At 35.8% G+C, this 14,788-nt stretch overlaps 1 protein-coding gene and 1 pseudogene across 1 annotated transcript; both read left to right on the top strand.

Annotated features, from left to right (window-relative positions):
* Window positions 1-312: 312 nt before the first annotated feature.
* Window positions 313-4,656, top strand: LOC110265652 (putative terpene synthase 11). The gene is made up of 7 exons (XM_088496931.1): window positions 313-551; window positions 1,296-1,563; window positions 2,198-2,570; window positions 2,680-2,898; window positions 2,971-3,109; window positions 3,747-3,995; window positions 4,175-4,656. Exons 1-7 carry the CDS (start codon window positions 366-368, stop codon window positions 4,463-4,465), a joined length of 1,725 nt encoding a protein of 574 aa, XP_088353057.1. The 5' UTR covers window positions 313-365; the 3' UTR covers window positions 4,466-4,656.
* Window positions 4,657-6,678: 2,022 nt separating this feature from the next.
* LOC110265221 (protein FAR1-RELATED SEQUENCE 5-like) lies at window positions 6,679-9,133 on the top strand (annotated as a pseudogene).
* Window positions 9,134-14,788: the final 5,655 nt, after the last annotated feature.

A 14,788-nucleotide genomic window follows, 5' to 3' on the forward strand; every position in this document is an offset into this window, starting at 1 on the left:
CAGGTACATACTATTTAAACATATATTATATATAAATGACATGGGTGGTCAGTGGTCTAGTTTGCCTGCTGTCGCCGTTTGCTGTATGCGCAGATTAATTGTACGAATATCATGTTCACATACACGGATTACATTTAATGGCATTGCATTATCAAATAAGAAAAATCAATCAGTAATATGACATTGACATATGGGTGCCCACAAATTTGAAAAAACCTTTATTGACACGAAATTAATTTTTAGAAGTTGCTTTGGCTTATAGTGGCGGTTAGCGAGAATCTATATAAGGCGCAGACAACAATTGTGTTGATCATAGTCATAATTAACAACATACATAGTTCTAACTTAGAGAGCTACTTGTTCATATGTCTACAGATCAAATGGCTCTTGTTATACAAGTAAGAGCTTCTTCGCTTTCAAGCTCAATTCATCATCCTCGTCACAATTCCATGCATCCACCATGGAACTTGTCGCTACAAACATCTAAAGGCCAAGGGACTCTTATGCATAGTAAAAAATTATCTATCAATTCCGTTCTTCTTCGTGAGAAGGTGCCCTTTGATTAATCTCTCTCTTAAGATTTTTATTTTTATTTTACTTTCTTTGGGTAAATTAAAGTCCCTCCAAGTATTTCCATACTTGATTTATGGAAGAAGCAATCTTTTAATAACTATTTCCTTTTTATCATGGTTTTTATATACATTATAGATACGCTTTAAAAAAAATAATATATCTATCGATAAATAATTGATTAGCGTGACAGATATTGTAATAATCTCGAATTCGAGTCTCAAGTTAAAAAAAAAAAAATCAAATTGCCTCCCAGTGAAATCTCACATGCTCAAATAAAATTAGTTATTTTCGACAAATAACAAAAAGAGAAAATAAACTTAATATATTAATTATATTAAAAATATTACTCATACACTAAATCAGTCATTAATGTATTTATGTATAAATACACTTATAATTTAATTTATTTTTAATATATATTTTATATTTTAATATATATTTTATACTGATAGTTGATTTTTGTGATTGATTTTAATATATACACAACATAGTCTTTTATTATATACTACTTTTTAAATGCATCCAAATTGGTAATAAAAAGGCACGGGTTATATAGAAGAAAAGGATGAGCTAGTAGATATTAAAGATCTTACGGTTTGTATATTCATGGTCAATTAATTAACTATATTAATTTTTGGTTTCAAAGGTGACAAGGCCTTAAATTCCTTTTCTGCAGTTAATTATTTTCCTATTTTGGTTTGGTTTTGATGTTGGGGTGATAGGCGGAGTGTCTTGAAAGTAATGATAGGAAGAAAAGCTTGGAGCAGGTGAAGAAAGAAGGGCAAGAAGCATTGCTAAAAAAGTCAAGCGATCCAGTGGGAACAATGAAAATAATTGATAGCATTCAAGAGCTGGGAATTGGGCACCATTTTGAAGAAGAGATCAATGCACTTCTTGGAAAGATATGCCACTGGGATGCCTCACAAGACCTATTTGCCACATCCCTTCAATTTCGCCTCCTCAGGCACAATGGCTGGACCACTTTTCCTGGTATGTATTACCTTTATTCAACTAATTAATAAAACTCAGGTGAAGTCGACTTCACGTGAAGTTGATACCTGAGAGCTGTTAGATGAAAATTTAGTCAAATCAGTTAAATCATTTAACGACTTTTAGGTATCAACTTCACGTGAAATTGACTGCACCTGAGTTTCCACCTTAATTAATTCATTTGCATTTGGCATGTTGATAAATAATAATTGATGAAGACTATATATGTTATATCTTTATCATTATGTATTTTTTTATATATTTTCTATTTTTATATTAAAAATAATATATGAGAAATCTAAAAAATAAAATTTTATCTTTATTACTATAAAAAATGTGATGAAATTATTTTCTTTCGAAAAGTGAAGTTATCAAAAACAATCATATAAATTATTATATTTTTAATATATTCTTTTAGGTAAAATTTTTTTTATTTTATTTTGTTTTATACTTAAATTTTTTTTTATTAACAAAAATCGAATTCTAAACCTTTAAATCATAGCAATTTTAATATTGAATCGTAAAACTAATTTCAAAAATTTAAACAAATAGACATACATTCATGTTATATTCAAATTAAATATTTTACTGTACCTATGATATAATAAGATGAATTATGATTGTTTGACGGCAGAGAATTTCAACAAGTTTTTGGACAAGAGTGGGAATTTCAAGGAATCACTGAGCAGAGACATAGGTGGCATGCTAAGTTTGTACGAGGCATCATTTCTAGGTGCTGAAGGTGAAGGAGTGTTACAACAAGCCATGGACTTCTCAAGAGGCCATCTTCACCAATCAATCCCTCACATGGCTCCTGAATTAGGAAGACAAGTTAGCAGAGCCTTAAGGCTTCCAAGGCACCTTCAAATGGAGAGGTTAGAAGCCAAGAATTACATGGACCAATACAGCCGTACAACAACCAAAATACCAGCTCTTTTGGAATTGGCCAAGTTGGATTATGACATGCTTCAATCATTGTACAAAAGAGAATTAGGAGAAATCACCAGGTCACACTCTAAATTTTTGTAATCGTTTTAAATTTAATACAATATATAAATCTAAAGTATATTTACTTTGAAATGCTTATATAATTGATGTGACAATTTATTTGTTTAGGTGGTGGAAGGAATTAGGACTAATAGAGAGCCTTGGTTTTGCTAGAGATAGACCATCAGAGTGCTTTCTATGGACAGTGGGGATTTTCCCAGAACCACGTTATTCCAACTGCCGTATTGAACTTACTAAAACAGTATGCATTTTGCTTGTTATGGATGATATCTTCGATACTTACGGCTCTTTCGATGATCTTGTTCTTTTCGTCAAGGCAATCAAAAGGTATGTGCCAATTAAGAGCAATTTTTTTCTGCTTAATATTTTGAAACGAACCAAGTACTTTTTTACTTATAGATGGGATCTTGATGCAATGGAGCAGCTACCTGAATACATGAAAATATGCTACATGGCATTATATAACACAACTCACGAAATTGCATACAAAATTCAGAAAGACCGTGGACTGACCGCTGTTGCCTACTTGAAGAAAACGGTGAGAATCCCAAGAATAAAACATATATACATAAGTTATAGGGGTGAACACGGATCGAATCGGATTGGATATGGCCAAAATTTCGATCCGATCCGCACTAAAATTATCGGATTGGATACAATATCCGGAGTTTTTAAGTTTGGATCTGGTCCGATCCGCATCGGAAATCGAATATATCTGCAAAATACAAAAATATTTTTAAAAGCTTATTTTTATTAAAAAAATATCAATAAAATTCATTTTTTCTATTCTTTTAAATATGTTTACTCTTAAAATAATATTAAACATACATTTCTTAAATAATAAATTAAAATAATACAACATATATGATAATTATTAGTTGAAATAAAATATAAAAAAATATTTATTTATTTATTTATTTATTTATTTTTGCGGATACGCGGATATGCGGATCGGATATGCGAATATCTACACAAAATCCGCAATCGGATCCAATTAGTGTGCGGATTTGATCCGCTCCGATAGCCTTGTGAATTAGATCTATATCCACAATTTTCGGATCTAAATACCGCGGATATGCGGATCGAATCCGATATATGAACATTCCAAGATACGTTTAATTTAAGATTCTAATTAACGAAAGGTTGATGCATGATTATATTATTATTTTGTTCAGTGGATAGACATATTTGAAGCATTTCTTGAGGAAGCCAAATGGTTCAACCAGGGTTACGTGCCATCATTTAGGGAATATCTGGACAACGGGGTGATTTCCGCAGGATCTTACATGGCCATGACGCATGCAACTTTCCTCGTTGGTGATGGTATCTCAAAGGATACTCTTTCAATGATGAAGACATACCCTAGGCTCTTCTCTTGTTCTGGCGAAATTCTTCGTTTTTGGAACGATTTGGGAACCTCAACGGTACCTCATTTATCTTATACTTTATCACTCTATATACTCATTAAGTAAATTTAATAGTTGAAAACTGTTAAATGCGTCATCTAATTTTCTCAATTATTAGTTTTATATAAAGACAACTTACTTAGTGATTAATTTACATAATTTTTTAAAGTCCTAATTGAATTATTCATGTTGTTCAGGAAGAACAAGAGAGAGGGGATAATGCTTGCAGCATACAGTGCTACATGAGGGAAAATAATGGTTGTGATGAGAATGAAGCAAGAAAACATATAAGGGGGCTCATAGGGAAGCTGTGGTTAGAGTTGAATGGTGTAGCCATGAACACGACCGCTCTGCCTTCTTCAATAGTGAAAGCTTGTTTCAACATGGCAAGAACTGCTCAGGTCATATATCAGCATGGCGATGACAAAAGCACATACACAGTTGATGACTACGTCCAAACATTGTTATTCACACCCTCTGCTATCTAACTATGTAGTGCATGAAGCAAGTGATGATTGTTCACCACTAATTAACTAGTATGTTACTTTTAGGATTCTAAATTTTTTTTTATATATTTCTTTACTCTATTTTGAAATGCGTTATGATTTCCTTAATTCATAGTGTATTTGAAATTTCAATAAGAAATTGTATCTAATTTTTTGTTACTTGAGAGTTTTAATCTATTCTTTTATTAATATTTTAGATTAATATACTTTAATATACATGAATTATAGTTAAGATGCATTAATAACATTAAAAGATGACAATGAAAAGTTAGAAAGAATGGTTATTATTAAAATGAGATAAATTATCCTATTTTCGGTAAAAGAGAATCAATCAATATATAAAGTCAAACAGTTGATTGACCTTTAGGCTGTGTCAGCCAATTCAATATTATTTGCAATAGTCAATCCACTTGCACACGCCCAAGTTCCAACTTTCAACCGGTACATGTAAAATTGACCATTATGATTTTTGAGTGTCTGACCAAGGTAAGTTTGATGCTGGGACGTCGCTTGGATCCTTAATTTTGTCGAGATTAACAACTCCATGGTGAAAATAGCCTAAATTTGGGGTGTTACGTAACTCATCTTTGTTAGCCTTTGTGTCCTGTATCAAGTTTGGCAGATAAGAACGTTGCTTCAAACACCATAGAGAGTAGTTGGAACCTTCACCTCCTTGCCGGTGTTCAACTTGTCTAGCCACGAGAACCGTCGCATCTGATCGGTGGATATCCGCACTGCTCCAGCGTTCTCGAAACGCGTCTGTTCCACCGTCGGTCACCGTGTGTCTTGCGAGCTTTCTCTCTGTTTGAGCGTCGGTGCTGACGCGTGTTCGAGCAACCGTTCAGCCCTCTATTCAACCATCTTCATTGAGTTTTAAAGCTGATAGGTATTGCTATTGCCTTCTATTTTGGAGCCAGATTTGGGTTTGATAAAGCTGATATGTATGTCTCACTCTAAAGCGTAAATATTTTCTTAAAGTTAACTTGGAACTATGTTTTGGGACTTGAGATGGTTGGAACTTGGAAGTAAGATAACATTTGGGTCTTGCTTGTCTGGTTAATGGCATTGTTGCAACTTTGTTTATGTTTGCCATTCATTCATCCATGAAGTTATGAATTACCTTGTAATGCAGGAAACGCCTTTTCAATATGATTAATGAAGTGCCCACAATATTTGAAGTTGTTACTGGTGCAGCCAAGAAACAAGTGAAGGAGAAGTCTTCAGTTTCGAACCATAGTGGCAGCAAATCAAAGTCAAACACTAAAGCAGTAAATATTTTTCTCCTTGCACTTACACATGGAAATCATGTATTTTTTGTCTGTGCTTGTTTCTTTGATACAGGATCCCTTTAAAATTGAGTAGTCCATGAGTTAGTTAATTTTTTTTTATTTTTCGGGGTCTCAGTAGAATTTCAAAATAATGGAAAGATTGTGGAAATTGAAAGTGGTGAAAGTATGTGCAGCGTATGCATTGAATATTTATCTATCTTGGAAGGTGAATGCATCTCCTTTTACAACTTTTATCCCTTTCAAATAAGCTGTGCTCTAAATGACTGAGTTGTCTGTTGATTTTCATAAAGTTTGAAAGCTAAGGTGATTTGTTTTTCTCATCCTTCTTCTTTGTTGGATTAGTTGTTTTAACTAATATATTGATGTTTCAGTTCTTGCAATTTAGTGTAATATTCATATGTTTAAGGAAGCTCCATTTGCACAGTAGCCTGATTGTTGATATTTACTAATATTGTATATATGCAATTATCTTGAATAGGCAAATTGAATATTTTATTATCTTTGTGTTGTTTCTATGCTTCTGTTGTGCAGATAGCTTTGATTAAATTTATTGGTTATAAAATCATAAATAATATTTCAAATACTGAGAATGCATTCCTAATTATATTTATCACAGATATAATCATTTGGGAATTTCTTTTTGCCTTTTCTAACTTGTTACTTACTTTAATATATCAGATATTTGGAATTGGATTATACTTATCACAAATTATAAGTTGGCATAGATTATGTTAAAGTTTGTTGCTGCCGTGTACGAGTAGCCATTTGAGCAATTTTTGAGTTGGCCGATTTTCCATGGTGAGTTTTTTTTATATTTTTGTTGGTTTGTTATGTTATTTAAAATGTCATTGTTATGAAAGAAAGGAAATTGTTGGTGAAGTTGAGTTTATTTGGCTACAGAGGTCGGAAGTGGAAGACTCGGAGTACTATTCAGAGGAGTTGGTCCGTGCCCCTGATCCAGTCGAAGGTCTCCATGTTGATGGTGAAGGGAGCGATGTAGGCGAGGAAGGGAGTGAGGGATTTGAAGGTGACGAAGGTTTTGAAGAAGAGTCAGAGATACATGATGAATTTGGGGATGAGTTCTATGACAACTGGGAAGAAAGGGCAACTGATGAAATTGCTGATCTAGGTTGTATGAATTTGAAGGAAATCACAGTGGAAGAGATTAAAAGTCTCCATTTTCCGGATCGGGAAGTCGCATTTTTATTCTACAACTTATATGCGAAAATGAATGGGTTTGTTGCTCGAAGGTATAGGTCTCGGCGTAATCTAAATAACGAGATGATACAACAATCTTTTGTATGCTTCAGGCAGGGCTTTCGGAAGGCAAGAATTTGTGATGGAGTCGAAGTTGCTGATCGGAAACGGGAGCCGAAGCCAGAGACTAGGTGTGGCTGTGAGGCAGAAATGCGTGTCCATATCGACAAGGATAGTGGCAGATGGATTGTAACATACTTCCAGGAAGTTCATAATCACAAGATGCTTGAGGACACACTTACTTTCATGCTTTCAGGACATAGAAGGATGAACTCGGCGACAATTGATCAAATGAATATGATGTTAAAAGTCGGCATCAAGACCCCACAGATTTATGCATCGTTTGTGCAGACAGCAGGCGGGTGTGAAAATGTTCCGTTTTTTAAGAGAGACATGTACAACAGAATTCACAACCAACGGAGGATTATTGGTGGGGATGCAAGTGCGTGCCTTATGTTGTTGCAACGTATGAAAGTAGAAAATCCGGGAATGTTTGTTAGACACCTAGCGGACAAAGAAGGTCGTTTGGTGCATTTATTTTGGTGTGATAACTGTAGTCAACTGGATTATGAAATATTTGGGGATGTATTAGTATTTAATGCGACATATTGCAAGAATAAGTACATGTGTCCGCTGGTGGTTTTCTCGGGGGTTAATCATCACAATCAAACAATCGTGTTTGCTGCTGCCCTTGTTGCGAATGAGACAGAGGAAACATATAAGTGGCTACTGCAGCAATTTTTAGAAGGCATGAAGGGCAAGGCACCCAAATGTGTCATCACTGATGGTCATAGAGCCATGAAGAAAGCAATTGAATCAATTTTTCCAAATTTGTATCATCGTCTATGTGCATGGCACTTACTCCGAAATGCGACCTCAAACAAAAGCAATCCTGTGTTCTCATCTGAATTCAAGAAATGTATGTTATTTGACTATGAAGTGGCAGAGTTCGAAGAGCACTGGAATAATGTGGTTTCTGAGCTAGGCCTACAAGATAATCCCTGGGTGTGTGATCTATATGCTAGAAGACATATGTGGGCAACTGCACACATCCGTGGTAATTTCTTTGGGGGCTTCCAAACCACGTCAAGATGTGAGGGGATTCACTCTATGCTCGGCAAGTTTGTGCATTCCCGGCACAACTTAAAAGACTTTGTTGAGCAATTCTTTTGATGTATCAGTCAAATGAGGTCCCGGGAAGCATTCTCTGACTTACAATCCACTGTTGGGGAGATGGTACTACAAAGCCCTCTACGATCGCTTGAAAGGTCTATGGTAAGTGTACTGACAAGAGAGATATTTCTTATTTTCCGACCAATGCTTTCACAGGCTTGCATGTTAAAGATAAGCTCTTGTACATTCACAGCATGTTCAGATATCTATTCCCTATTCCGGTCTGGAGATTCTGCCCGAGAGTGGCGCGTTTCACATTATCGAAATGGGTCATTCTTCAAGTGTTCGTGCATGAGGATGGAGACCTTTGGGATTCCTTGTGACCACATTATTGCAGTATTTTATCACCTTGATATCACTGAAATGCCTGCGAGTGTAGTATTGGAAAGGTGGTCAAAAGATACCCGTTCGAGGGTGAGGGCTTTCATGGAAAAGGGACCGTTTTGCTGGGATTCGATGGTTACCTGCCGCAATTGGATGTTGAATGACCTATGCAGGGAGTTGTGTGTCCTTGCTTCTGTACGAGTGGATGATTTTGTGGACGTCACTGGTAAATTGAGAAATGAAATTTTGCACTTGAAAAGCAAGAGACTTTCTCCAAGTGGGGGGGAGGGGGGAAGGAGCTGATCCTCTGGTGTCATCTACTCTTGAGGATTGCGTAAGAGATCCACATGTTTTATGTCACCACAAGCGCCGTAAATTTGGTGTGGGTAGGCAGCCATCTACCAAGGGTGTAAAGAGATGTGGAATTTGCCGCGCGGTTGGCCATAACCGATTATCTTGTTCACAAAGGCATACACACAGGCAAGGACACGCTGCTGTTGGTAGTGGTACCCAACGGAGGGCTGTTTACGAAGAGGCTGATTATAGTGAGTATTAAAATTCATGGGAAGAGGTTAGTGGAGTAGTATGCGTTACGTTTTTCTTTTAAGTAGTTAATTTTTCTATAAGATAATTAATAATTATAACTAAGTTTTCGGATAAATTTAATAACCAATATAGTCCCGTCATTGCATAAAATATTACAGTTACAAACCACACAAAATAATACGAAGTAGTTAATAAATTCTAAACACTGCTGCTAACTTTGGGTCATTTTTCATACCCAAAGGAGCTTATTTAGGCCATGGACTTATCACATCCCATGGAGCGAACTATAAATCTAGCCCATCTGAAATCACGACTGTCAATGACTTGGTAACGGTACCCATGTATGCTCATGCCTATACACCTCCGTGCCAATCTGCAACCCAAATCCTCACCAAATTTCCAATTGCATTGAATGTTCTTCCCGCAAGCAAAACAGCAGTATTCCCACGCAGAATATAATCATCAAGCTGGAGACGTTATCAAAACAAGCACAACTTAGGCAAATTTCTTGCTACGTTGTATATATATATATATATATATATATATATATATATATATATTAAAACATATCTATTAAAGAAAATATAATATAAGACACGTATGTCTTGATGGTCGGGCCGAGTGATGTTACCACTCCACTTATTTGCAATGGGTTGAAATTTTCCTCAGGGTGTAGCCATGATATCACTCAAGAAGCAGAGTTGTAACTGTAATGGACAATAAACCTATCATCATATGAAAAGATATTCCGTTAATGCTAATGAAATTCTAATGATCATGAAGAATGACCTTGTATTGCAGTTGGGGATTCCTTGGCCTCTACGAATTGGCCATTTAGGAAGCTTGCTAGGAGTGTAAACTGTAGCAGGTCCATAAGCTGGAGAAGTCATCAACTCATGAAGCCTCCCTAGCTGGAAATTAAAAACCAATGACTACTCTTAACCAGAAACTCTTTGTTCTATGTAGAAGACACACAAACAAACTATTCATCCCTTATCATTGTCCGCATAAGTTTCTCCCTATCAGTGACCATGTTTGGCTCTGGCCATGAGTCCAATAAATAAGCACATTGGTTAGGAAAGTCAACGACCATACACCACCAGTGCATGAAGATGTCTTCTACGGGAACCAATATCTAACACAATGACACGTTAAAATTATTATCCGTAGTGTTCAACTGCAAATTTTAAGATACTGCTTATTTGTTCAAAAGACTCGAGAGTGATAGAAGTTTAAAAAATATTTTTTGGGTCATTCATAATATTCATACAAAAGTCGTATGACAATATTTTTATTAAATTACAATTAATAAATAAAAATATTTCTAATTATATAATCAAATAAAAGAACGAATAAAAATATTACTCACATGATCAAGATATCTGCTTGGTTTGACCCAGAATGAGACATATGTTTCAACGAGCTCCTCTATTGATACACCACGGATCACGTCATCCTTATTAAAAACATAACACATTATCAGAACTCCACGGATAATAGTCCAATTAGTGTTGTGTTTCAACACATATCTCTAACATCACTCACAGCAAATTTGGGAGGAAGAGTCTAGTAGTGTGCATGTCTTAGGTGTTGTATCAAACATGCATTCCGTATCGCAACCATTTCAACAGCCCTGCCATCAATCTCACGGCTGGACACGAAAGATTGAATCTGACGCCTGGTCAGGCGATATTTGCGCATCCTAACTAGGGTCTCTCTGCATGAAATGATACTCCGATTAGTGGCTTCTTTTAATGAAATGAAGGTGTTAACAGATCATATAATAAAATTCAACTTGGTAAGCTACACATAACTTGCTCTAAAGGGTGCCCATTGGAAAACAAAAACTTGAATAGCACAATATCAGCCCGATTAAGGTCCATATCATGATGGGGCTTGAAATTCATCTTCGTACTCTTCTGCCACAAGGTTCCAAAATCAACAACTGGGAAACTTCAACTTAAATGCAGCAACAACGACGACATGAACAAAACTTACTCGAGTCACTTTAGAACAAGAAGCTCCTCTGGAACGCTTGGTAGGGGCTGATGCAATTCCCCTTGGTGTATCAAATAGCCTCCTATTCTTCCTCATGGGAGCTGTTAATTGACCGCCTCGTTCATCCTCGTCGGAGTCGGGAGCAGTCAAGTTAGCGATGTCGATAGCATTAACACCCCACTGTGTTGGATTCTTTGGAACATTCGGGAGAGGACTGTCAAGAATGTATTCGGACATGTCTTCATGTAGCTGTGACGACAACAGAATGCCACTGCCATCTCTGTCACTCTTGGAAGATACCTTTCCATGAAGTGAATACTCAGGAGACCTACAAAAGAGACAACTAGAACATCATATAAGGACAGTGTCACCCTAGTTTACCTACATGTAGCAACACTATTCAATTTATTATACATGAAAAAAATGACACCTATTAGCAGCGGCCATGCACCTCTTCAACGTTTGCATGTGCAACTATCACAAAATTATGAATTAATGAAGGTTGCAATACCAGAGGTTTATGTTATAGTATATATAACATTATTTTCCCTCCATATATTTTTCTGCCAAATTATTCTTTGTTGCTAACATCTTTTGTCTCCATATGCAGACAAAAAAAACCAGAGCAGACCTTCCTGGGTAACCACTGTCCATGGACTGTATCAGACAGACAAACTTTTTCTTAGTTCGTAGCAGCTTTATGAGGTGGCTTATTTAAGATATTTATTTAAATATTTTTGAGGCCATGAAAGAATTAAATGGTCTCATTAAATATTCCACCTAACTACACCCTTCATTATCCTTTATAAGAACGGAAAGTCCACTAAGGGAGACAATTCCACAAACAATTTGCATCAAATCTTCACCCATCATGGTGAGACAAAACAAGAAAGTCTATGTGATTTTTCGTGGGAAAAACCCAGGAATTTATACAACTTGGCCGGCATGCCATGCACAAGTTGATGGGTTTAGTGGTAACTCATACCAATCCTTCAGAAACATTGATGATGCAAGAATAGCATGGGTTGAGTACATCAGTCAAACCATGGGAGCTCAAACTGAATGCTATGCTGAAGACCCCCTCCAAGGCAGTCTAATAAAAGGTGCTGCTAAAGACCACACTCAGCTCAAGGTTCCTCATGCACCAATTGTTGATGGCTACGACCCTGGCTCCGATCCACCACTACCAACACAACAGGATTTGCTGCCTAAAGGTCATTTACTATTATGGGGAACTAAGCCTCCACGTATATCTGTTAATGCAGCTACCATTCTCACCCTAACCATTACTTTATTGGTGCTTTACCTAGCCATCCTTAATAGGTAAATTTACAACTTGAAAATTCATTCAGAATTTTATTATTTCAACTTGTTACAGTTAACAGTTAATTGTGAGATTTAAGTCTATATCCTAAAAACTACTGTGCATTAGCCTTTATTAGGATTTAAGCCTGTGTAAATATTATTGAAATCATTGTTAGTTGAATCTTAATTCAAGTACCACATAAAGCTATCGACCTGAAAACATCATATGTTATGCCAAAATTTCTTGTGTCACCGCAATCACAAAAGCACCGTAACATAATTCAAGTTATAATAAAATCCCTGAGACAATGACACAAAATAGGGTCCCTTTATATTTCACAGAAAATGCTAAATGCATTTAATGAGGTTGCCTCCCACTGCAAATACAAACACGCTTCCGAAGTCTGATTCACTCATATCCTCAAAACAGCCTTTTCAATGAAGCATACTTTAACCCTTTGTCAAGAGCATAAGACAAATTTTAAAGTACTCAATACTACACAAAAAATGTACTCGCTATCACCAATTTCATAGTAGAATATTAGCACAAATACTACTACAACATAACTCTAATTTCATTAATTAATTCAACACCAACACAAACTTACAACAGAATTAACTAGTCTACAATCCCATACATAACACAACTAAATTTACTAAGCCACCACCCTCGTCCTACGTACTACACCAAAATGTATTCAACCAAACATAAGTTACAGAGATTGACCTTCAATGCGAGCGTTCACTGCAGCTTCATAACTAGCCTTAAGCTTCTCGTAAACATCCTCCAATTGACCGACCTTAGCCCGAAGTGCATTGTTACTATCACGAAGAAGCTTAACTTTTAAGTAACTGTAGTCTTTAATCTCCTTACCGGTGATATCAAGCACTTGACCAAGCATCTCCATTGCTGCATCTTCGCGAACAGCCTTTTCCACCATAGAAAATCGTCCCTTGGCATTTAATTCAACCTCATATGGTTCACCAGGAACCACCACGGTAAAGCCATAGAATGGGCCTTGGTCTCTCAGATATCTCTCTTGCTTGAAGAAACAAGGAGCAGAAATTTCAGAATCATAGCAAAGCTTCACCAACCAATCCTCTATGCTATTCACTATAGCAAATTCAGCATTCAGCTCCTCTTGCGGAATGACTGGCAGCCCTGTTTGAACAACAGCAACATCTTCACACTAAAATTCCAATAAATTCAAAAAATGTAACACCAAAAAGTAACACACTTACAAGAAACACTTGGACGGCCACAGAAACTTCCACACTTTGAGCCTCCTTTTTTACCACACACAGCATCGACGGCACCACCCATCATTTCCAGAGTTGCACATTTCTCAGCCATAATGCACCGCAATCTTGCATTGAAGACCAACACCAGCTTGTTGGTGACTGTGAAATCACGAAGTTGCTCCCTATCATCTTCCCAGCTCGTGAAAACACCGGTGCGAGTGCCCTTCGTCACGGCAAAAAAAAGATATCGCTGCATTGAATCTTCCATGCTTGACCTACTATAGTGTTTCTTTTCTACTACAATGTATGTATTGGTTAGAGGCCACCTATTTTATAATAACATTTCTTTGAATTGAGTTTCACAGCCCACCCAACAACTCACTTATTATTTAAAATAACAACATCCAAAATTTTGAGCCAAACAAAATTATTTTATAATAATTAATAGATAAAGTATAAATAAATGTAATAAAACATATTTATAATTTATCGTGAACCTTGAAATTAAATAGAACTACATCAACTAAAATATTATGAATTCATCAAACAGCAACTTCAAGAATGAGATAACAAAATTACAATTAGTGCTTTTTGATTGATATTATTTATAACAAAAAATATATATATAAATTATCAATCAAACAGATTATACAAGGAAGTCACAAACTGAATAAAGACAAAAACAATTATATATTAATAAGACAACAATCATTTAAAATCTAACAATTAATTCTTTTTTTTTTTTTTGCGGTCTTCAATCTACCATCAAATAAAATCTATATTACAGGAAGAAACTTAACGCTTTCAAAAATTTATTTTTGGATAATGAACTTTTAAACATTTTATTCTACATCACAGTCAAAATTTGTTTTGGCAGCCACCTACTAAGCCTAATTCTTTTTTTTTTCGGTAATTAAATGCCCAATTCTTAAATCTCTCAACCATTCAGTTTACTCCAAAAACCATAAATTACAAAGCCCAGTTAAAATAGGCCAGCTTTTCAGACAAAAAAAAACTTTATGTTACACACAAAAAATATTTACAAGCTGCTCATATAATAACCCTATATCATATTTCTACCACAAACACTCCAACCACAAATGTTTTACAAGAAGACGGGATGTTCACAATTCTCCTTTTATCCTCTTTCTGCCAGTCTGTCACATACACC

Source organism: Arachis ipaensis, chromosome B8 (genome assembly GCF_059453495.1).
Source record: "Arachis ipaensis isolate K30076 ecotype BB chromosome B8, ASM5945349v1, whole genome shotgun sequence".
NCBI lineage: Eukaryota > Viridiplantae > Streptophyta > Magnoliopsida > Fabales > Fabaceae > Arachis > Arachis ipaensis.